Source organism: Terrapene carolina, unplaced genomic scaffold (genome assembly GCF_002925995.2).
Source record: "Terrapene carolina triunguis isolate 2854851 unplaced genomic scaffold, T_m_triunguis-2.0 Scaffold310, whole genome shotgun sequence".
Taxonomy (NCBI): Eukaryota; Metazoa; Chordata; order Testudines; family Emydidae; genus Terrapene; species Terrapene triunguis.
The window spans coordinates 5,267,300-5,289,936 of NW_020664661.1; the positions used below are offsets into that span (position 1 = coordinate 5,267,300).

A 22,637-nucleotide genomic window follows, 5' to 3' on the forward strand; every position below is an offset into this window, starting at 1 on the left:
CCAAGGGGTTTGGAGGGTGGGAGGAGGATCAGGGCTGGGATGGGGGTTGGGGTGCAGGCTCCGGGCGGCGCTTACCTCAAGCAGCTCCTCGAAGTAGCGGCATGCCCCCCTCTCTGGCTCCTATGCAGAGGCGCAGCTAGGCGGCTCGGCACGCTGCCCCATCTGCAGGCGCTGCCCCTGCAGCTCCCATTGGCCATGGTTCCCGGCCAGTGGGAGCTGTGGGGGCGGCACTTGGGGTGGGGGCAGTGTGTGGAGCCTCCTGGCTGCCCCTATGCGTAGGAGCTGGAGAGGGGACATCCCGCTGCTTCCGGGAGCCATGGCATGTGCAGAGCAGGGCAAACCCACGGCTGGAGCACCGGAGCGGGGCAAGCCCCGGACCCTGCTCCCTGGCAGGAGCTTGAGGGCTGGATTAAAACGTCTGAAGGGCCGAATGCGGTCCCCAGGCCGTAGTTTGCCCACCCCGGTGTAGCATATAAAGAATGTATTGAGGTTGATTTTGAAGGAAAACTAGTTTTGTAGAACAGAGCATGTTCTGTGGCTTTAATCTTACTCTTTAAACTTCTGTGTTCTAGTAATACTGTTCCTATTGGTGTGTAAAATTGGAATTATGGTGTTGCTGTTTTTGCTATTGGGGTAGACATGAGCTGTGGACCTCTTCCAGACCCTCTTCAGCATTATAAAGGAAGAACTTGAAAGTGAAAATGTGGGTACTACTGTGACTACGTTTTTCAAGTATGCTGAGCACATGCAGCTCCTCTTGAGATCAATAGATGCTGTGGTTGTTCAGCACTTTTGAAAGTCCTGCCCAAAATTAATGTTGTTGAATATTCTATCCCTCTTGTTTACTCTTCCAGTTGTAAAAGCATCACTAATGATTTTTTTGCCCAGTATTTTTATAAAAATAAAAGTTGATAAAACAAAAAATTGAAAAACCAAAAATATGATAGGTCTACTTTCTATAACCATTCAGACTGAAAGCACTGCTACCATTAATTTTCTTTTTGTATGCAATGTTTGAACCTTTATTGAATATAAAGTTAAAAATAAATTGGAATTGGGTTTAGGGGAGGGAAATGACATGAAGTTCCACAGTTAAGATTTATCACTTTCCAGTTAAATGAATAGAAAGAAATAATGGGACTACTACATTTGAAATAATGATCAACAGGATAATTGATGTCTTACTGCCTCTTCTGAATGGATATTGTATGAACTACTAGCTTCTACAGTGAATCTCTAAAACTAAATGTGAAATTGCACAATACATAGGTTACATGTAACCTGTGTCGAAGACTGTTAAAATGAGCTACAAAACTGACTTAACTTGGTAGAAGTTCCACTTTGAAAGGGTTTTTTGTAGTCTTCTGTAAAATGGATCATTGCTGATGGTAAAATCTGTATCTACAGAGACACAAAGCACAATGAAGTTACTTAAAAATAATCTAACAGTACATGTGTTTTCTATTAACAGTAGATCATTGGTCTTTCAATGTCCTTTCAGTATCAGGAAAAATCTTTTTTGCTTTTCCAAAAATAAAAATAAAAAATGCATTTGCTGAGGCAGGTCAGTTTTTTAGCATAGCTGCTCTTAACTTGTCTGGTAAGTCTTCATAACTTATGAAGAGTTCACAGAGCAGCATGGTCTGATAAGCTAAGCAATGCAGATGAGCATGCATGGTTTAAGTTTCAAAGCATTTTATTGACTAATGAGAAACTGCTATGAGTCTACATGAAAAATATACTCAATTTCTCCCTAGAGAACTAAACGTACCAGCAAAAAGCAGATATAGATGGGAATACAGAGGGTACACGTAAGATCCAGAGGCAGCATACTACTGAGGAGGCTAGCCCCACAAGTGCTGGGAAGGGAGAAGGTACAAGGATTCCTAGTGGGTCATTGTCATTGGGCCATGCTCTGATGGCTCCATTTTCATACTGGATTTCTTGCTTTTATATGACTGGAAAATAGAGGCTCTTTTCTACCTCCTTTGACTGTTGGAAAGGAGGAGCTTTCTTGCACACTCTCCTGACGGTTGGGTGGGGCAAGGATTCTACTATTCAAACTTTACACCACAGCATCATGACTATGAATGGTCTCTACTGCTCTCTCCAGCCTTTTTGGGGCCGTCTTCCTGCATGAATAGCTCTACTACCTTCTTCTGCAGTTGCTTAGAACTTTCCCAGGAAGATAGATGCCTGAGACTCAGAGGAGTGTTTATACGTTCACTTGCTGCTCTTCATAATACTGTACCACTGTTCACTCAGCATAGTGTTGTCATGTATCAGTAGCCACAGACGCACTTGGGAAGACAACACTGCATTGGTTTAGGTTCACTTTGTGTTTGAAGATTATGATTAGCCCTTGAGGGCTAGAAACTCCAGTATTAAAACATTAAGAATCTGAAAGTGAAACTGACTTTATAGGGTTTTTTTGTTTGCCAAGCTGAAAAATGCAATAAGTCAATAAAACAAAAAGTGGACTTACACTATTAAGACTGAAATATTAAGGTGCCAGTGGTTATTTGCAATTTAAGTTGAGTGTCTCTTTAAGAAGAGATAAAATGCAAGGTGGAGTACAGTGTCCCAAAATCTTGAGTACTGCCAAAATCTAACTGAAGCTCCCAAGACTATACAAAAGCCTTTACGTAAACTGATCTTTTCCCTGGAGTTTCTAGCAGAAGCAGTGAATCCCCAAATTACAGCTTGGCTGACCTATATGGCAGAATGACTCAGTCTGCTTCACTACTTGACTGCTCATTTTTGCACTTGTGGATTTTAAAATTAGCTGCCATTTTTTGGTGGCCGTCACTGGCACAGGTAGTAAGGTTCACTTAACATAGTCAGAGACAACCTAGGGAGAGGAAACCACTACCATTTCCTCTGTCAGGTAAGGTAGCTCTTACATCCCGGGGTGATAAGAAGGAGAAAGACAAATTAGGCTTTTCCTTTTCAGTGGATTAAACACTAGTTATTTACTAAGCCACTTTGATAGGAAATCCTAGTGGAAATAGGTGGATAAAAGCAGTGGTTTTCAAACTCTTTTTCCAGTTGAAGAAAATTGTTGATGCCCGTGACCCAATGGAGCTGGGGATGAGGGGTTTGGTGTGTGGGAGGGGGCTCTGGGATGGGGCAGGGGATTGGGGTGTGGGAGGGGGCAGGGCTTTGGGCTGGGGGTGCATGTTCTGGGGTGGGGCTGGGGATGAGGCGTTTGGGGTGCAGGAGAGGGCTCCAGGTTTGGGGGGGGGCTCAGGGCTGGGGCAGGGGGTTAGGGTTTGGGAGGGGATCAGGGCTGGGGGTGCAGGCTCTGCGTGAGGCCAGGGATGATGGGTTTGGAGTTCAGGAAGGGGTTCTGGGTTTCGGGGGGGGCTAAGGGCAGGGGATTGGGGCGCAGGCTTACCTCGGGCGGCTCCCGGTGAGCGGCGCAGCAGGGGTGCTAAAGCAGGCTTTCTGCTTTTCCTGGCACCACGGACTGCGCTGCTCCCCAGAAGCAGCCAGCAGCAGGTCCGGCTCCTAGGCGGAGGTGTGCAAGTGGCTCCATGTTTCGCCTGCAGGCACACCGCTCCCCACCGGTTCCCATTGGCCGGGAACCTCCAATAGGAGTGTGGAGCTCTGTGTCGTCCCTCCCCCCCTCCCCCCCCGGCCTAGGAGCCAGACCTGCTGCTGGCTGTTTCCGAGGTGCAGCGCGGTGTTGGAACAGGTAGGGACTAGCCTGCCTTAGCCGAGCAGCACCGCCAACGGGACTCTTAATGGTCCGGTTGGCGGTGCTGACCAGAGCTGCCGCGACCCAGTGCCTTACATTCCGCGACCCCGTATTGGGTCATGACCCACAGTTTGAAAACCACTGGATAAAAGGATGGTCTCTCCTTTAGGTAAGTCTTGGAAAGATCATTGTAGTGACTTGGGGGTTGGGGGAAAGTAGTTAGTTACAACTCATTCTCTGCACATGCCAAAAAGAGTTCCTAGAGTAAGAGAATTCTCAGATTTAAGATAAACTTTGCAAAGGGCACAGAGGTCAAAGAAACAGAGCTCCCCCCGGCACTTTCAGGAGCCCCACTCTCTGGGATCCTTAAACCAAATAAGATGATGACATGAAATCTTATTCTTTGCTATGTAAGCTCTTTTCTCCTACCCCTCCATATTACTAAAAAAGGGATGCACATGTGCTTAAAAGAAATAATGTTCTGACTTTAGGTAGATAATCTGATACATTCCTAATATTTCCCTTTAAAATTGCTAGAACAGATGTACTGGGATCTTGCATTCATTATTATAAACTTCATGTGACTGAGGCTTGAAAAATCTACTTAAGGCTGGTCAGTGGAAAGCTGTCTTTGAGTGTGGAGATCTAAACCATCAGCTTCTGTGGAAATGAAGTTTTCTTAACAGGTAGAATGTTTTAAGATGGTGAAAGAGCCTACCATACCAAAGGCAGACCTAGGGAGTATTGTCTTCCTGAATCTGCAGACAAAACTCCAGTGCTGCTGCTGCTTCTGCTTATATATCATCAAGCTGAAGCAAAATGAAGTTAATTAGTAATTGCTGCTATTCATAACTCTAAAGGCAATAGTGAAGGTGTCAAGAATCATGTTATTTTTATGCTACTGCCTGAGAGAGCTCTGAGCAGCAGCAGAGGGCTTACAAAAAAAAGATTGGGACTACTGTAGAATAGAGGAATCCTCTTTTTCAGAGCAACCAAGAGTTTTTAGGAATCAATAGGGTAGTGAAAATTCTCACCCCTTGCAGTACCCAGGAGGCTTTAGAGGGGAGAAATTGGCAAAGCTCTTTCTTCCTTCTGTCAACTATGGGGTGTGTGATGCTTAATTCGTATATCTACCAGGCAGAACCTAATACAAAAGATGGACCATTCTTCAACACAACCCGGTCCCCCAAACCTGTTCCAGCATCTTGGTTAAAGTTGCAATAGCCTTGCCTCTTCCAGCAGTTGGGGGTAATGGGTTGAGGTTCTTGGTAGCCAAATGTTTCCAAAGTAAGACTCTCTATTTACTAATCTTACAGAGTGAAAAACAATGAAGGGCATAAATGGCAAAATGTAATTAGATTTTATAACTTTCAGTTTTAACAATTTAAAACATTGTTGCTAACACGAGGAAAGGCACTTGTGTGTTAACATGATTTTTAAATGACTCTATCCTTTAGAAGAAACTGATGGTACCAGTGAATGATACTGGCAACAACCCTAGAAAACAATTCTTTTGTTACTAATTTGCTATATTTACAGATTGTTATGGATTTTACTAAATATGAATGAAAGCAATATTTTATCTGACTAATTTTCTAGAATGTGCATGTAAATGGTAAGTAAAAAGAATGGGGAAGGCTGTTCTCATTTCATCTGATTGCAGTTAAACACCATGTCAAAGCTTTGTTTAATCACCCCTCATCTGTTCAGGATATGACAAATGTCTGACTTTATGCAACCAGTTTACTAATTTTTATTGCACTGTCTTTGCATAGAAGTTCTGCGTCATCCCTGTTAGCAAGAGCACACCATAGATACGGAAACAGCTTGGAAAAGAAGTCAGTTTGTGTGACTTGGTGGTTACCAGTGCAGATGGGGATTTTCTTCTTTCTCTACCTCAGGCAGGCACATGAGAATATTTGTGCCCTTTCATTGTGTATTCTACTTTCCTTTCTTTCCCCACGCTGTTTCTTGACTTCCAGAAGATTAGCCTTACAGCAAGTCAGTTACTGATGCTCTTCTCTGTCATCTCAGGTTTTTTGGTAGATGAGGATGGCTCTTTTTTATTTTCATGACTATGGGAACAGCAGGGGTTGTTTTGTGCTATAGCAGACTATTGCTTCCATCATAGATTTTTCTGTGCAGTATGAGAACGGAAACTTTTCCTGTTGGAATGGAAGGTAGTGGCTTCAGTAACCTTAAGTTTTGTTTTTTTAATAGTGGGGAAAACAGCTTTGATGCCAAGGGAAGGAAATGGGCTCTTTCAGCCTGCTGAGATTAGGAGCTCTTTCCCATAGAGACATAAAAGGGGCTATAAAGCCTGACTTCCACCATCATTGCCAGGGTTAATCAGGCTGGTTTAGACCTGGGTCATTATGTCCCTATGTAGGGAAGTCCCTTCCAGTCTTGAATCTAGTCCCCTGCTTTGGCAGGCAACCCTGTCACAGGGTTCATAAACTTTCCAAGCTCTATCTTAAAACTTACGTTGTTTGCCCCCACTACTCCTAGTGGAAGGCTGTTCCAGAACCTCCCTGATAGTTAGAAACCTTCTTCTAATTTCTAAATATATTCATGGCCAGTTTATGCTGATTTGTTCTTGTGCCAACATTCTTTGCATGTCATACTCTTCCCATCCTCCTCAAGAAAGCTGGATATGGAGGTTGAACAATCTGTTCGTTTCTGTCCTCTGTCCCCTCTAGAGATCTCTTTATAGTCAAAAATCTTATTTGATCATCCCAGAACCTTCTCTTTCCCTATTATATCTCTGAAGAAATGGGCTCAGAATCAGGATCTGGTGCCTTCACATAAATCTTTCTCAGAGGTCTCTGAATACCTTCTCAGACATTTCTGTAAATGCTTTAGTATTGGAGGAAGAGAGTTGCTGCAGTGTCCTTCCCTCTCCTTCCTTCCTTTAATGGAGAAGAATCAGGAAAAGGTATTTCCCAGATGTGCCAGGGGTGCAACAACTTGTGGACAGTGATTGTAAGTCTCCAAATGTACAGATTTCTTTCCTGAAGAAATGTGAAAATGTTTGAGTGAAGAAAACTCTCACAAGGCTAGTTCCCTCTAATACAGATTCGTCAGTGTTGTGACGGCCTATCTGAGATCCTTTACATTGGAAAATAGGGGTTTTCAGAGCATTCTTTGAGCTAGGAACAGCTCACATTCAATAACTGTTCATCCAGTTTCCACACTCTGTTTCTAGACCAGTTTCTTCACTCTGTGTTTTTCTGATCTCTCTATTCATCATGGGATGGGGTTTTTCATCCTAATTAAAATGGCTGCCTTTCTAAAGGTGTGTGCAGGGGCTGATACTGTGGGGATGAGCCTGGCACAAATGGCTAGATTTTTCTGAACTTCACCCCCTCAGGTGTCTTTAACACTAAAACTCTTCCTACTAATACCACAATTGCAGATGCTTAAGTCAGTGACTTATCCACCCCATTCTGTCCGACATTCAACTTCTCTGAATCCCCCTTTCAGAACTGTCCCTTTGGTTCTGTTTTGAAAAGACCAAACATCCCCAGGCTAACAAGAAATCAGAAAGGAAATAATGTGCTTTCTCTCTACTTTGAGATTGCTTTGGCTTTGGTTGGAGGGTGGAGGGGAGAAGAGTTGTCCAGGTCAGGACAGTGTGGTTTTGTATCATTAGACTCTGGGAGCCTGGTCATTAATGACCAAGGGATATTGCCAAGAGTTTTTGAAATTTCCTTTTCCAGTTTTTCTCATTTGTTGCATTTTTTTTTAACAGAGAGTGGGGAAAATTATACCCTGTTTATTCATTTGCAACTGTTCTTTTTAGTACTTAGGTTATTTGCCTCTCTTCATGTACTCAGTGTCCCTTGGAAAGCGAAGACAGGAGAACTAAAAATAGCCATGCTTTCCATAGCTACATGTAGTGCTAGTTTATAAATGCTATGAAATATTACTGAAGTCCTTACTCCTCTAACCTAGAGCTGACTCTGCCAGCTCAGTGTTCTGTCATATTTTCAGTGATTCCTAGCTGTCGCTAAGCCTACTTTCCATTACTGTCTTGCTTTGGTGTGCAGACATCACAAGCCTTGAACATTGAGATTATATCCTCCTTCAGCTTTAGGTAGGCTTTCCTTTTACAAATATTTTCTCTTCATTGAGAAACAAAGAAATATAATTCTTCGTATGCCAAAGGTCTGGCCTTCCACCTATATCAGTGTCCCTCTTTTAGCATCTCTAACGATTCTCAAATGATATATGAGAGATGCCTAGATATATCAGGACACATCCTTGCAGGCAGTCTGAGCCAATTGCGACCCAAAGTAAGATTTATTCAGATACGAAAGATTACAAAACTTAAATAAGAGATTGGTTAGTATATAGAGTGCTGAATCTAGATCTTCATGTGAAAAATATCTAAAGGCTGCGTGTTTTTCTGAGGTGTTAAGTGACTGAAGCATTAGTTTATTTCTAACAGGTAAAGTCAAGATTTTTAAAAAAAATTTGGAAGTGTTTACTTGTGGTTGTTGGGTTTTCTCCTATTTTTGACACTTCTGTGGTATTGGAAAAGGGGTTTGTTTTCATTCTGCTTATCTGTAATCCCTGAGTTTTCAGGGGGGTTGGAAACAGGTCCAGTTGGATTTCAGCCTCCCCTTTATGGGTAAATGGGGGGCAGTGTCCCAAAACCTTTTCTCTTGTTGTGTGGGGTCACTATATGGAAAAAGTTTAGAACCCATTGCTTTAGTTAGATAATCCAGCAGAGGGAGATGATACAGATCATATTCTTTTCATTGACTGTAGATCTCACTTTTTTATAATAATGTTTCCGCACTGGATCAAAAACAGGAACCCAGAGTTTGAGCTTTGAGTCTTGTCTAAACTGTGGGGAGGTTTTGGTGGGGTGGGGTGGGGAGGAGGTTGGAAGGAGGAAGTTTCCACTAGTTTTAGCATAGCCAAGAACCTTCTTGTAGACAAGATCGTGGCAGATTCTAGCACTATTACAGACCTATCTCAGTGGTAAAAATGCTGGAAGTCACAGGAGCCTTGTCTATACTTGAACTCCCACAGATGAATCAGTGGTAGCACTCGTGAGAATAGTCTGCCAAAGTTTCCTAATGTATATGTGAATTGAAGACCCTGTGACAGCTATCTTCAGTTTTAGCCTTTTTGTGTTAGTACTTGTTTAAAAATTTGTATTAATCTAAACTACTTTTTATAGTATAGAATTCAGTTTTTATCTTTGTATAATTTTGATGGATAATGTTGGTTTTTTATCGATTTACCTTTTCACAGTTGTAGGAAATTATGGGGGTGTCAAATAATGGTGGGGGGGGGGTCAGACAATAGTTATTTAATGACAGTTGACATTGAGATTCAAAAAATTAAAGCTTTATAACGGTTAAAACACACATTGTAAACATCACAAGTCAAAATATACAAAGTAAATGTCCTTAAATGAAACTCTGAAGTTTTCAAGCAGCATTTTTCTCCAGCTACACTGATTTCCTTGAAGCATTTTGAGGTCAGATCTAAATCCTGAGTTAACGGGTCAGACTTTCTAATGTATGTTTAAAGGGAAACCTCAATGTTTTATAACAGCTCAATAATTATTGCTTATTAGTATCTCTCTAAATCACTTTTGCCGAAATCTTTCAGTCTGCCAAATTAAGTTGGATTGTGGATTTGTCCCTTTGTTTCTCATTGAGTTAAGAGAGAAATTATATCAAACCTCATTGCGTGTGAAAGGTGCCAACATGATACACAAACAAACTTAAGTGCGCTAATCATGGAACAGGGATAACCAGAGCTCATTATTTTGTTATGCTGTGGAATTTACTCTATAATCCACCCTTTGCTGCAAAAGTGTGTCCCAGAATTTAAGCTTTTGAACATAATAATAATAATAATAATTAATAATAAATAATTAATAATTAAAAGTAGCCCTTATGCCAATGAAACCAGTGTAGCGTTTTTAAATGGTCAGGCAACCCAAAGATAGCCCTTGGATGCATGGCCTGTCCCACTGGGTTTGTAACCCAGGCTTTGTCTGCACTGGGGATTTGTCGTGGCCGTAAACCCCTAATGAGATGGGCAACGCTGCTAATTGTCAGTGGAACTTGCCCCTCCTTGAAACTGGGATAAAATAAATAAATATATGGAGTTATACCTATCTCATAGAGCTGGAAGGGACCCTGAAAAGTCAAGTCCAGCCCCCTGCCTTCACTAGCAGGACCAAGTACTGACTTTGCCCCAGCTCCCTAAGTGGCCCCCTCAAGGATTGAACTAGATTAGGTGTGCGCAGTTGTATGGCTACACTTGTGACTAATTGGGGCAACTCCAGTTAGACAAGGCTTAAGCCTAAAAATTGCAATTTAAATGTCGGCATTAACCATTTATTAAATGTATTAGAGATCAGAGACAGATTCTGTTAGGTGCTGTATAAATGCGTAGTAAGAGTCCCTGCCCCAAAGAGCTTATTATAAATAGACATAGGATGGGGGAGAGAGCAACCTGTATTACAGGTGTCACAGAGGTGAAGTGACTTGCCTAAGGCCATACAGCGTTTTTGGCAGAGCTGGGAATTAAACCCTCATCACCTGAATCCCAGTCCAGTGCCTTAAACTCAAAACTCTGCTATTTCTCCGGCAATCCTTCTCAGACCATGTTCAGTTGATATGGTAGTTAAAACACTAATGACCCATCTAAACTAAGGCTCCCAGTGTTGCTAATATCAGAGGAGCCAAAGTGGATTTAGCAACTTTTTAATTCATCCAACCCCCTTTACTCTCGTCACATAAAAACTTTCCAATGCCTTCTTACCAAATCAACTTTCTCTAACAGATGATGAAACTGCATATATAAAGCAGTTTTTTCACTTGTAAGTCTATACAAATATCTTATAAGTTTGCTAATGCTACTATATATATAGTGTAGCTGCATTTCTTATCTGTCATGAATATGGGCCACTCTGGACAACGTAGAATGAATGTATTACAAGGACCTAACACCACATAAATACCTTTATTCAAAAAAGTTGGGAAACATTGCATTAATATCAGCTTATCCTTTTACAGTGATTTTAGATGTTCAATTTATTTAATTTTTTTTGACAAACAAAATCTTTAATAGTGACACTTCAATAAAGAAATTGATGTCAAAATGACAAGTGTTTGAATTGGCAGACTCAGTTTGTTACACTTGAGTTCTAGTGAAGGAATATGTATCAGCACTTTAGTAAGTTGTACTGTAGAAGATTTTTTGTCATTATTACAGGTACAACACTCATTAGAAAAAGTTGCAGATTTAAAAATGAAAATTGTTTTAAGCACATCTTTATTGTACATTAATGTATCACTTAGAATTTTTCCTGTAGACCAAGGAATCGGTACCCAAAGGTATAATAAAGGCTTCACGTATGCAGCACTTCAGGAAGATGTGACAGCGGTTAGATAGGATGCTAAATGCAATAATGGATGGCGCTAAGAAACCTCAATAATGGGTGTGGTATAGAAACCTGAATGAAACAGAATTAGATCTAAATGAGGCAGAAGTCCCAAATTTTGGCTTTGCCCTGCCCTCTGTTTATTTCAATATTAAATTCATTTTTATGCTACTCCCAGATTCTTCAGTTTTTAATGTGATGCTTGTTTTTGCTGAAGAAATGTTATTTCATTGAAGAAGTTGCCTTGTTCACATACACCACCCAAAATACACATGCCTCTCCCTTTATCTCTGCACAAAACTTGCTACTTTAACTCCAACCACAAGCATCAGCTATTGGAGGGGGGGAAAAGGAAAACACTACTTACTCATGGCAATATTCCTAGAAGGTATAGTGAGCAACTTCTCAAAATCACAAATTGTTACAAACTACTTCCATGTAGTTGTTCAGCATGATACTCTTAAACATAATCATCCAACATTTGCTTCAAAAGAGACCCACATTCCAAACAACTAGAGAAGTTCCTTTTCTAACCACTCCACTTTATTGGCAATACTAGGTGATTGTTGTGTGTGCATCTGAAAGGTGGAGGCATATGTGGGTATGTCTGTACTGCAATCGGGTTGTGATTGCAGCTCATGTAGATATACCTTTAACCTAGCTAGCGTGGGTACAGGAGCAGTGAAGTTGTGGCAGTGCAGGCTTTGGTGTGAGCTAGACATCCAAATAGTTACCCCAGGTTTCAGACAAGCTTGTGCAGCCTGTGCTTGAAGACTGCGCTGCCACAACTTTGCTGCTCCAATACTCAAGCTAGCTTTGGTACGTCCACACAAGCTGCCTATGCACAACCTAGGAGTGCAGTGATGTGTGGGTGAGAATGTGGAGAAAGTGGAATCATGGTTATAAGTTGCAAGTTTTGGGTGAGGATGTAGCTAGCGAGGGCTTGTCTACACTTGAAAGTTAATTCGGATTAAGAGAGGGTGTGTATTTAAGGCTAGGTCTACACTACAGCGGGGGTCCGACCTAAGATACGCAACTTCAGCTACGTGAATACCGTAGCTGAAGTTGCGTATTTTAGGTCGACTTACCTGGCTGTGAGGACGGGGGAAAATCGACCACTGCCGCACTGCCGTCGACTCCGCTGCCGCCTCTTGCCGCAGTGGATTTCCGGAGTCGACGGCAGAGCGATCAGGGATCGATTTTATCGCGTCTTCACTAGACGCGATAAGTCGATCCCAGAAAACCGATTGCCTGCCTCCGGACCCTCCGGTAAGTGTAGACAAGCCCTAAAGCTAGATAGCTATTCTGGAATAACTCCCTGTGCAGGCAAGCCCTGAGGCAGACATTTGCTATGCTAGTTTCTGTTAATTAACATTTTAAAGTCTTTCTTCACAACCGCAAGCTAGTGCTTAGGTTCTGAAATACAACTAAATAACAGAGTCAAAAAGGACAATTATGCATCAATTTACATGGCTATACTTTAGTAATCTTGCTTATGCATTGTCTGAGTTTACTTCTGTATTCAGATGTTTATCATTTGATTAAAAACAAAACTAGTACTGTGTCAATGTGTGTACAAATATTGTAATGGACTTGCAGATTCCTGGCATTTACCTTTTCACACATTTAAAGGTTTGTGTTAAAGAAGACAAAGGCCAGGGAGTTCAGAGTTGTATATGAATCTGAAGGTGTCGCTGAACAATGGATATTAGTTGCCCATGCTGAGGTTGAGCTTATATTTTTCCGGAGCATATTCATAAAATGTCTCTGGTTGGCAGGGTTTTGCCATAACACTTTTTTTAGTCAGCGTAACGTTAATTAGAAAAAGCAATTAGCGTCCCTAAGCTTTGGATTTGTCACTAAGAGGGGGAATTACACTTTTCCAAAATAAAACATCATTTCACTTGCTGTGGTGTTGCCATTCTTTGACCATTTTATACTTAACAAGAATCATAATGTTCTACTAATAGATGCTTTTGTTTTGATCTCTGAGCAATTGTTAAACACATCCAGAGGTCAAATTTGGCCTAAAATTACCCTTCAGAAAGGTAAGGACCAACAGAAATGTTTCTGTGAATTAAAAATGAGAACTGAATGGGATCAGTTTAAAAAAACAAACAGAACGTTGTGTGTGCCCTGCCAGCATCACATTGTGCCAGGCATGAGAACCTGATAGTGAAATGGCCTAAAACTGATCTCAAAGTGGTCTGTCATCCAGAGCTCTTGGTAGCCATTTGCAGAGTGCTGACTGGTTGAATGGCATTGAAGTTGTTGTTTCCAACTACCAGGTTATTTTAGCGCAGCTGAAAATAGATTAACTTCCTAACACCTTTTTTATGTAAGCAAGAACATTGCAGTAGCATCTAGAGGACTCTAGGGTTACCATATTCAAACATTTAAAAAAGAGGACACTCCACGGGGCCCCGGTCCTGCCCCCAGCCCCGCCCCAACTCTGCCCCTTCCCCGCCCCCAGCCCCGCCCAACTCCACCCCTTCCCCACCCCCATTCCAACCCTTTCCCCAAAGTCCCTGCCCCAACTCTGCCCCCTCCTCTGAGCACCCCACATTCCCCCTCCTCCCTCCTGCTCTGATCTTGGTTGGGGGTTGCTAAGTGCTTCCCTGCTCCCCACTCGCCCTGCAGCCCCTGCACCCCCCCCCACCTGCAGTCTCTGTGCCCCCTGCTCCCCACTGGCCCTGCATCCCCCCCCCGCCCCTGCAGCCTCTGCGCCCCCCACCTGCCCTTCCCCTGCACCCCCCTGCCCCTGCAGCCTCTATGCCCCTGCCTGCCCTGCTCCTCCTCGCCCTGCAGACCCTGTGCCCCCTGCTCCCCACTCACCCTGCACCCCCCTTGCCCCTGCAGCCTCTGCGCCCCCATCTGCCCTGCCCCTGTGCCCCCCTGCCCCTGCAGCCTCTATGCCCCTGCCTGCCCAGCTCCTCCTCGCCCTGCAGCCTCTGCACCCCTCCGCCTGCCCAGCTCCCCCGCTCCCCCGGCAGTCTCTGCCTGGCGGGGGCTTTGGATGCTCAGCGGCGACCGGGGCAGCGCGGGTCCCTGCAGCCCTGGCACACACCGCACTCCCTGCCCCGCGGGGTGATGGGGCCGCAGGAAGGGTCCCCCAGTGGCCGGGGAGTCCCCGCCCGTGAGGGAAGCCCGAGCCGTTGGCTGGGCCCGGCCTCCCCGTGGTCCTGCGGGCTCGGCTGGGGCGCGCGGTCCGCCCGGCCTCCGGGGGCAGCAGTGGCCCCTTCGCCACCTTCTGCGGCTGCGCCCCCCCCTTCCCCCGCCCGAACTCACTACAATGTAGCCGGGCGGCTGGGCTGCACTGCGGACCCGGCGGGTCGTGCTAGGGCCAGGCGGACCCTGGCTTATGCTGCCTCCCTATTTCCCCGGACATGTCCGGCTTTTTGGCAATTCCCCCCGGACGGGGATTTGAGTACCAAAAAGCCGGACATGTCCGGGGAAATCCGGACGTATGGTAACCCTAGCCAGACAAGGTCTCATTGTGCTAGGCATAGTGCAAATAGTGACAGTTCCTGCCCAAAAGAGCTTAGAATCTCAGGCTGGAAATGTGAAGTGGCCTCACTGCCCAGAGTTGGATGAAGAGTTCGTTTGTGAGCTTATCTCCATTAGCTTGTGTCCACAGTATGATAGTTTGAGAACATCTGGCCTAAAAACTCATTTTCACTGTTGATGATTTCACTCAGATTGAATAATGAAAATAGACTAGCATGTTGTGAAGTAGATTTTTAGAACTCTAGCTTTAATAATTTAAAGTGTTACTACCAGAATAAGCATTTTTTTTTTTAAAAATGTGCTTTTAACTTGTCTCCCTTTAGAAAGAAATGCAAGGCTTGAAATCCAGACATCGCATAAAATATTACTCAATAACATGGCAGCTACTTGAAAGTACTTGCCCGTTAACCACACTTTTATATTGAATTTTCAGTAATTAACATAGCTTTCCAATTTGAAATGGCAGGTTCACTTCCTTTTCCATGTGTCATCTTCTACCTTCTTTGTCACCTTCCCATTTTTGTCCTCTGTTAAGTCTATCTTTCCATTTGCTTTGCTCCCTCTCTATATTTTTTTTGAAGACTACTAAATAGCTGAAAAACATGTTCTTTTTGAAGTGAGCCATATTGCTAGTGCCAATGGGGATATTTGAATGGGACTGAGTGACTAATGACTGAGCTTGGAAGTACAGAGGTGGGGTTGGTAATTTCACAAATACAAGATAACTAACTAAATATACTAATGCACTTTTAAAATTGCTTATGGGCTCTGCAAATGTTCCTAACACAAGATGGCCTTTGGGAATGACTGTTAATGTCCGTTTGCTGCTGCTGCTTCATGAGTCCTCACTTAACCTCTTCAGATAAAGAAACTATTAACAAGTGTATCTTAATCTATTTGTGGATAAAGTAGTAATATGATGATCTAAAACTTTTTTGTTATTTCTGTGTTTGGGGGAGAATGGAGAAGCAGGGACATTTGTTTAGGTACCTCAGTGCTTACTTTCTTAAGTGTGCTGCTCACATGTTACCTGCCAGAGGATGCACAACCAGTAGGAATTTCAAGCTCTGGAAATATGCATTCCCCTCTCCCCCATCTGCTTAATTTGTGTTTTAGTTAGAGCTATCATTAATATGTCATTAACATATTATTTTAATTTCTGCAGATGATGTAATGCAGACCACATACTGTGAAATTGACTTGGACAAAGCAAAGAGAGATGCATTTGTGTATGCTATCAAAAATCACTATTGGTATCAGATGTATATTGATGACCTGCCAATATGGGGTAAGTGCTATATGTGCAATAACTTAAACACTTACATCATATTTGTCAGTCGTTGAGTGACTGAGTATTGTGCTGAGAGGATTAATGAGGTCACTGTACTTACTGACTAAGCCTCCTTACGGGAAACTGACAGCCAACATGCATCTATGTAGCTTAATAATAATAGGAATAAAAAAGAGGGTGTTGAAGGATTGATAACTTTATTGAGGGAACATTTGTGAGTGACTTGTGTTGTTGAGTTTCAGTATACTTAAAAACAATGAAAAGCTGTTTTAGCAATTTCTTCCCAAAAATATAGCTTTGCTAATGCTGAGTTTTAAGGGCTAAATGCTTCACTTCGATATGCACATGCAACAAAGTTATTAGGAGCTGTGTGCCTAACAGGGCCAGAACTTGCTTTGTGGCACTACGCCGCTGGGGCTTGGCCCTGCACCACTCAGATTCAGTAAGCCATTCACTTTAACTTTGTATTAATAGCCTCTGAGTTTTCTAATTCAGAGCACAATGGCAATTAACTTTATCTTTAATGTAGTTAAGGGGCTTTATACAGTATTTGGGTATGTAAAGTGAAATAAATTAAATTTAGTTGCTCCTTGATTGTTCTTCAAAAAATTTATCTTGCTCCTTGTCAAGGATAGTAATCAGTCAAAATCAAGGACCAGAAATGAAGCAAGATTCAGTGTCAGTGATCTGAATTTCTGCATGCTTTTTGTTAAGATTCGTGTGTAAATGAGGCATCTCCCTTAACTTCTACATTCTTAATACATGAAAATATTAGTGGAGGAGTTGTGCAGGACAGTGTCTTGGTGTGACTCCTCTTGAGTCAATGGCACTAAACCAGGGATGCCTAAATTGTCAGTCTGTTCTTTCTGCAGTCTGTCTTGACTCTCTTGGAAGTCCCTCTTCTGAGCAGGGATTTGTTGGACATTCTTAATTTGGTCTAGAAGTTGTGCTTAAATCTTGGATCAAAACTCTTCTCCTTATCCAAATGGTGTCCATCTGTGACATCTCAACCTTCCTCGTAACTCCCCTTCCCCCCCCCGACCTTATTTATGCCTACTGGGAAGAGGTTTTAGATGCCGCTTGTACACTAGTGGCAAACTTTCTTGCCTGCTAAGTTTTGTGTCCAAGTTTTTCTGCCAATGCAGATTTCCATCTTTTAATTCGGTCAAATTCTGCATGTTTACATAGGTACTTCAGCTCTCATAGTCTGATTATAGAGAGGAGGAAGTACAAGGTGGACCTTGGTGGAGGGAGTGGGAAACCTCAGATCAGTCTAAAGTGACAGAAACAAGGGCTCAGCACAATTAGCTGAATGAGAGCTTCTCTCCTGCTGGTTATACCAGGCAACCTAATTTCACAGGTCTTATTATGGAGTTGAAGTAGCTGTGCTCTGTACTTAAAAGAGCAACTGAGTTTCTATTATAAACTAGATTTTTGGCAGCTCTTCCTTCCCAAGATCCACAAAAAGTCATATTGGTTTCAAAATTCCCAGGCTAGGCTTGTGGCCATGTCAGGTTTTTTTTCCCCTACCAAATTTGAAACAAATTGGACAGAAAGTTTGAGACATTGCCCCCTAACAATAGACTTTTTTGGAACATTTCTAACTTTTTATTGCCACTTTGAAGCACCAAGAGTCTAGTTTACAGAACTTCCCTAGCTGAGATCTAGTGCAGAGGATCAGAGTTGAGTTGATTTAAACTCTAATTTAAAACGTGCTTAACTTTTGAATTAAGAACATAATTATGGCACATCTGCTCAGGCAAGCTGTGTTTAGCCCGTCAGGAGCTCTTTGGACCAGACTACAGCAGCAGAAAACAACTAGGGTAGAGGGGTTCTTCGTTCCTCAGGTTTTCTAATGCCAGATGGGGCTCTTCCCTATATCTTCTTAGGGTCTACTTATACTCCCAGAAGATCTTGGGGATAAAATGGCTCTTTTTCCCTGGAGGATTCCATGGTTGTCTTTGTCGTTCCCTCCTCTCCCGAAAAAAGAGAGACAATCTTATGGAACTGGACGGAAGCTCAAGGGAAAAGTGTGTCAAGTTTCACATAAACCTTGTGTTCAGGTGAATTATTTTCTGTCCGAGTCAGAAGACAAAGTTTTCTGCCCCTTCCCAGGAGGGATGTATGTGACTGTAGTTTAATAACAATAAAAAGACCAAGCCACTAGCCAGGATCCCTTTTGATAGTCAATATCCTGCATGATACTGCACAGCTCTCCCTCAGGTGGATTTGGTCACGATTACTAGCCTCAGGAGTGAAAGCTTAAAATGTGTATTTTTCTGAGCACGTAACATTTCTCTAAAGCATTAATATTTGCTCAACTGCTACTCTGGTTACTAGCTATTTCTAGTGTAACTCAAAGCTTTTCATGTATGTTTAGTGCCTATCTGATAGGAAATTTAAGAGAGATTAATGACAGCGCAATATGTGACGCAGTAAACTTCTTGGGTGGGTGGTTATGATTAAATTACTTGCAACGGTCCTCCAATACAGCTAATGCAATTCTTATGATTATATTGAGAAAATCCTTCATTAACTAAAACATAAGTAAAAATGTTCTTGTTGGAAGTTTGAAAGTTCTTCTTTGAGTGATTGCTCATATCGATTCCAATTAGGTGTGCACATGCTGCGTGCACAGTCGTGGGAAAGTTTTTCCCCTAGCAGCTCCTGTCGGTCGGCTGTGGAGCCTCTTGGAGTGGCACCTTCATTGCACTTAATATATGACCCTGCTGACCTGGCACCCCCTCAGTTCTTTCTTACCGCCCGTGACGGTCATTGGAACTGTCTGAAGTGTCTGGGGGAGGTTCATCAAGCCAATAGGTGCAGGATTTGCAAAGGGTTTCGCCCTAGAACCAAAAAGAAGCGACACTCTTGCCTTGAGCAGCTCCTTATGGAGGCGGCACGTAGACCTCAGCCTCCTTTGGTGTGGCAGGACCTGACACCGAGTTCTTTGGTGCGTAGTGCCCCAGTGGCGGTGGAAGCGGCACTGCAGAGGGACTCTGGTAGAGACCCGCAGCACCGCCACTCCCTGGTGCCGAAATCGGTGGGATCGGCCTGGCACCACTCCCACTCCCTGGCGCAGAAGCGCGGGAGGAGTGGCTCTGGTCCTTGGGCTCGGAGGCGGGGTCTAGGTACTCGGAGTGGGACCGGTCAGGCCGTGGATGCTCTGAGGTGGGGGCAGGGCCATGGCCTGCGCAGTGGCAGGGACCAGCTCAGTGGCCATTCGGGACCCCAGGGGTGTACCACCAGGCCCAGGGTGCCCAGTCTAAAGGCTCCCAATTGGCCACTTTTGGACTGAGGGTGCCAGAGGCCTAAGCCAGTCAGCCCACCCGTAGGGGTGCTGAGGAGGTGCCGTGCCCCCGCTTCCCCTCGGAACCAACTCCGGTCCCTGAGCTGGAGGCGAACAGCAAAGCAGGTCATCAGGCTCCTGATGAGCAGTAGGGTCAGGAGGACCTGGTTCCCCTATTGGAATTTTAGTCATCCTCCCTGGATGAGGCCGTCACAGGCACTTCTGTCTCTGGGCTGCCCATAGACAGCCACGCCCACCAGGACCTTCTGCACAGGGTGACGTGTAACATGAGCCTGCAGGCCGAGGAGGTGGTAGACTCAGAGGACCTGGTGGTAGATATTCTAGCCCCAGAAGGTCCTTCAAGGGTGGCTCTGCCCCTCATCAAAACTATACAGGCCAGTGCTAAGACTGTCTAGCAGACTCTGGCTTCCATCCTCCCTACAGCCAAAGGGGTCAAGAGGAAGTATTTCGTGCCCTCAAAGGGGTATGAATACCTCTTTACGCACCCACAGCCCTGCTCACTGGTGGTTGCGGCTGTAAATGAGAGAGAGGGGGGCAGCAGGCCTCAGCGCCTAAATCCAAGGAGGCCAAGTGCCTGGATTTATTTGGCCGCAAGGTGTACTCTACTGGGGGGGCTCCAGCTCAGGATTGCCAACCAGCAGGCAATCCTGAGCCGATATAACTTCAACTCCTAGAACTCGATGCTCAAGTTCAAGGAGCTTGTGCCACCTGAGTCCAGAAAGGAGTTTGGGGCTATAGTAGAGGAGGGCAAGGCGGTGGCATGGACCTCTTTACAGGTCTCACTGGACACTGTGGACTCAGTGGTGCGTACCTTGTCCTCAGGTATTGCCATGAGGCACACCTCTTGGTTGCAAGCCTCGGGCCTACCGCCTGAGGTTCAGCGGACCATGCAGGACCTTTGATGGGGCAGGCCTGTTTGCGGAGCAGACCGACTCTCGGCTGCATAGCCTAAAGGACTCAAGGGCGACTATGAAGTCCTTGGTTATGCACACCCCGGCAACTTAACGGAAGCACTTCAAACCCCAACAGCCGCAGCAGCGCTCCTACCCTCCTTGGGCAAGGCAGGACTTTTTGAGGCAGAGGGGAAGGAATGGCAGAAGGAAGTCTTCCAACCCCCCCGTCTGGACAAGGACAAGGCCCGACCAAACCATCGTTGGGTTCCAAGCAGGCCTTTTGAAGGGACGCCCGAGGACAGCACACCAAACTCGCACCCGGATCCTTCCCCGCCCTTTTTGAATTGTTTGTCCCTCTTCTACCATGCATGGTCCCAAATAACCCTGCACTGCTGGTTCCTCTGCACTGTGGAAGTGGGATACTCTCTCCAGTTCTGCTCCTATTCTCCCTCCCTCCCACCCACCCACGCCTTCCCCGTCCCTCTTCAGGGACCCCTCTCATGAGCAGCTCCTTATCCAGGAGGTGCGGGTGCTCCTCGCCATGGGAGCGATGAAGGAGGTTCCTTCGGAGCTAAGGGGCAAGGGATTCTACTCCTGATACTTCCTAATCCCCTAGGCCAAGGGCGGGGGCGGGGGGTCCTCAGACCCATCCTGGACCTGCGTGGGCTCAACAAATTCATGGTAAAGTTGAAGTTCCATATGGTCTCCCTAGCCACCATTATCCCATCTCTGGATCCGGGAGACTGGGTATGCCGCCCTCGACATGAAGGACGTGTACTTTCACATAGTGATTCGTCCAGTGCACAGGCGCTTCCTGTGCTTCGTGGTCAACCATGAACATTACCAATTCACTGCCTTTCCATTCGGCTTCTCAACGGCCCCTCGAGTGTTAACCAAGTGCATGTCGGTCGTGGCTGCCTTCCTCCGTCGACAGCAGGTGCAGGCATACCCCTACTTCAACGATTGGCTGCTCAGGGGCCGCACCAGGGCACAGGTGCAGTCCCAGCTCTGCTTGGTCAGGTGCATGTTTGAGCAGCTGGGTCTCCTCCTCAACGTGGGGAAGTCGACCCTGGAACCAACCTAGAGAATAGAATTCATTGGGGGCAGTGTTAGACTGTGTCCAGGCGCGGGCCCTTCTACCGGAGTCCCGATTCCGAGCCATCATGGACAACATTCAAAGTCTCCAGCAATTCCCAACCTCAACAGCAAGGGGATGCATGAGTCTCCTTGGCCATATGGCATCTTGCACTTACGTGAGCCGGCACGCCAGACTCCGGCTCAGACCGTTGCAGATGTGGCTCGCCTGGGGCGCAACTACTTTAATTCAGTGGTCACCGTGCCGGGGCAGGTCCTCACATCCCTTCGTTGGTGCCTCGTCCCCCAAGCAGTGTGCGGAGGAGTCCCCTTCAAATGTTATACCAATAAAATAAAAACCAGCAGGATCTTGTTAAAGGGAATAAGGCAATATGCTGTATTTATTGTGAATACAGAAAGAATCAGAGTAAGCAATCAGTTATACCTATAACATCTCATCCTCTCTCTCTCTCTCTCTCTCTCTCTCTCTCACACACACACACACACACACACACACACACACACACACACACACACTGCAAGGTTGTTATAGTTACCAGCCTAGGAGTTGTTCATCTCAAGTCACTGGCCAGGTGGCCTGGACACGAGGGTGGAGCAGGGCCCTGTCAGATGTGCATCCGATGCTCCTGGAGGTTGCTTTGCAGAATCAGACCCAAAGTCCTTAGTCTTCAGGGTCTGTTTTTATAGGGATTTATCCTCATACAAGTTTATAGGGTTTGGTTCATCATGCTGTTCTCATGTTTGAAGTGATAATCAATCTCTGTTCTCACATTGGAGGTGATAGTCAATCACGCAGATGGCAGAGCAATGACGAAATGACAGTATGTTATCTTGTTCCTCAGCTCTTAGACCCCAGATCTCCAGTTCTTTGCTTTAACTGCTGGCCCATGCAGGATAGTTTAAATGTGATTCGTGATCTGATAGCTTATTTTGTGGGTTGTGACTGGTAGAAATCTTATTCTTGGATAATTACAGAGACAATAAGATAATTCAGTAGGATTTCTGTTATGAAATTATTCCTCTGCCTCCTTTTAGAATTTCAACCCCTTTCTCTTGTTTCTCTGCTTGTACTCTAAGAGTACTGGTGTCTGTCAGTTGTGTTATGTGTAAACATCATGAGGAATACACAGGCTTTAAAGAACTTGGCATGCTGCTTTCAGACTAGGACTCTTTATCTTGTCTGGCCAAGCATCATCTGGGGTTTTTGCTTCAACCATCCTACTTTATTTTGTTTCTCATGTACCTGTTGAAACCTGAGCCCCACTTAACTAGTGTGGCAGTATTTTCTCCTGGTGGAACGTTGTGCACCAGCAGCAGGGCTTTTCTCCTTTTACATATGTAGACAAAATCACTAGCACAGAAAATACAAATGCTACAAAAGTAAGTTTAAAAATTCAGAACAAGTTTTGGGGAGGAGTATTTTGAGG

General features: G+C 44.6%; 1 protein-coding gene across 1 annotated transcript in view; it reads left to right on the top strand.

Moving 5' to 3' along the window:
* TM9SF3 (transmembrane 9 superfamily member 3) overlaps positions 1-22,637 on the top strand; it is an 85,893-nt gene that overhangs the window by 15,278 nt on the left and 47,978 nt on the right. Inside the window, exon 3 of the mRNA XM_024218760.3 lies at positions 15,787-15,909. Coding sequence (XP_024074528.1) covers positions 15,787-15,909 — 123 coding nt within the window. The remainder of the gene's footprint in view (positions 1-15,786; positions 15,910-22,637) is intronic.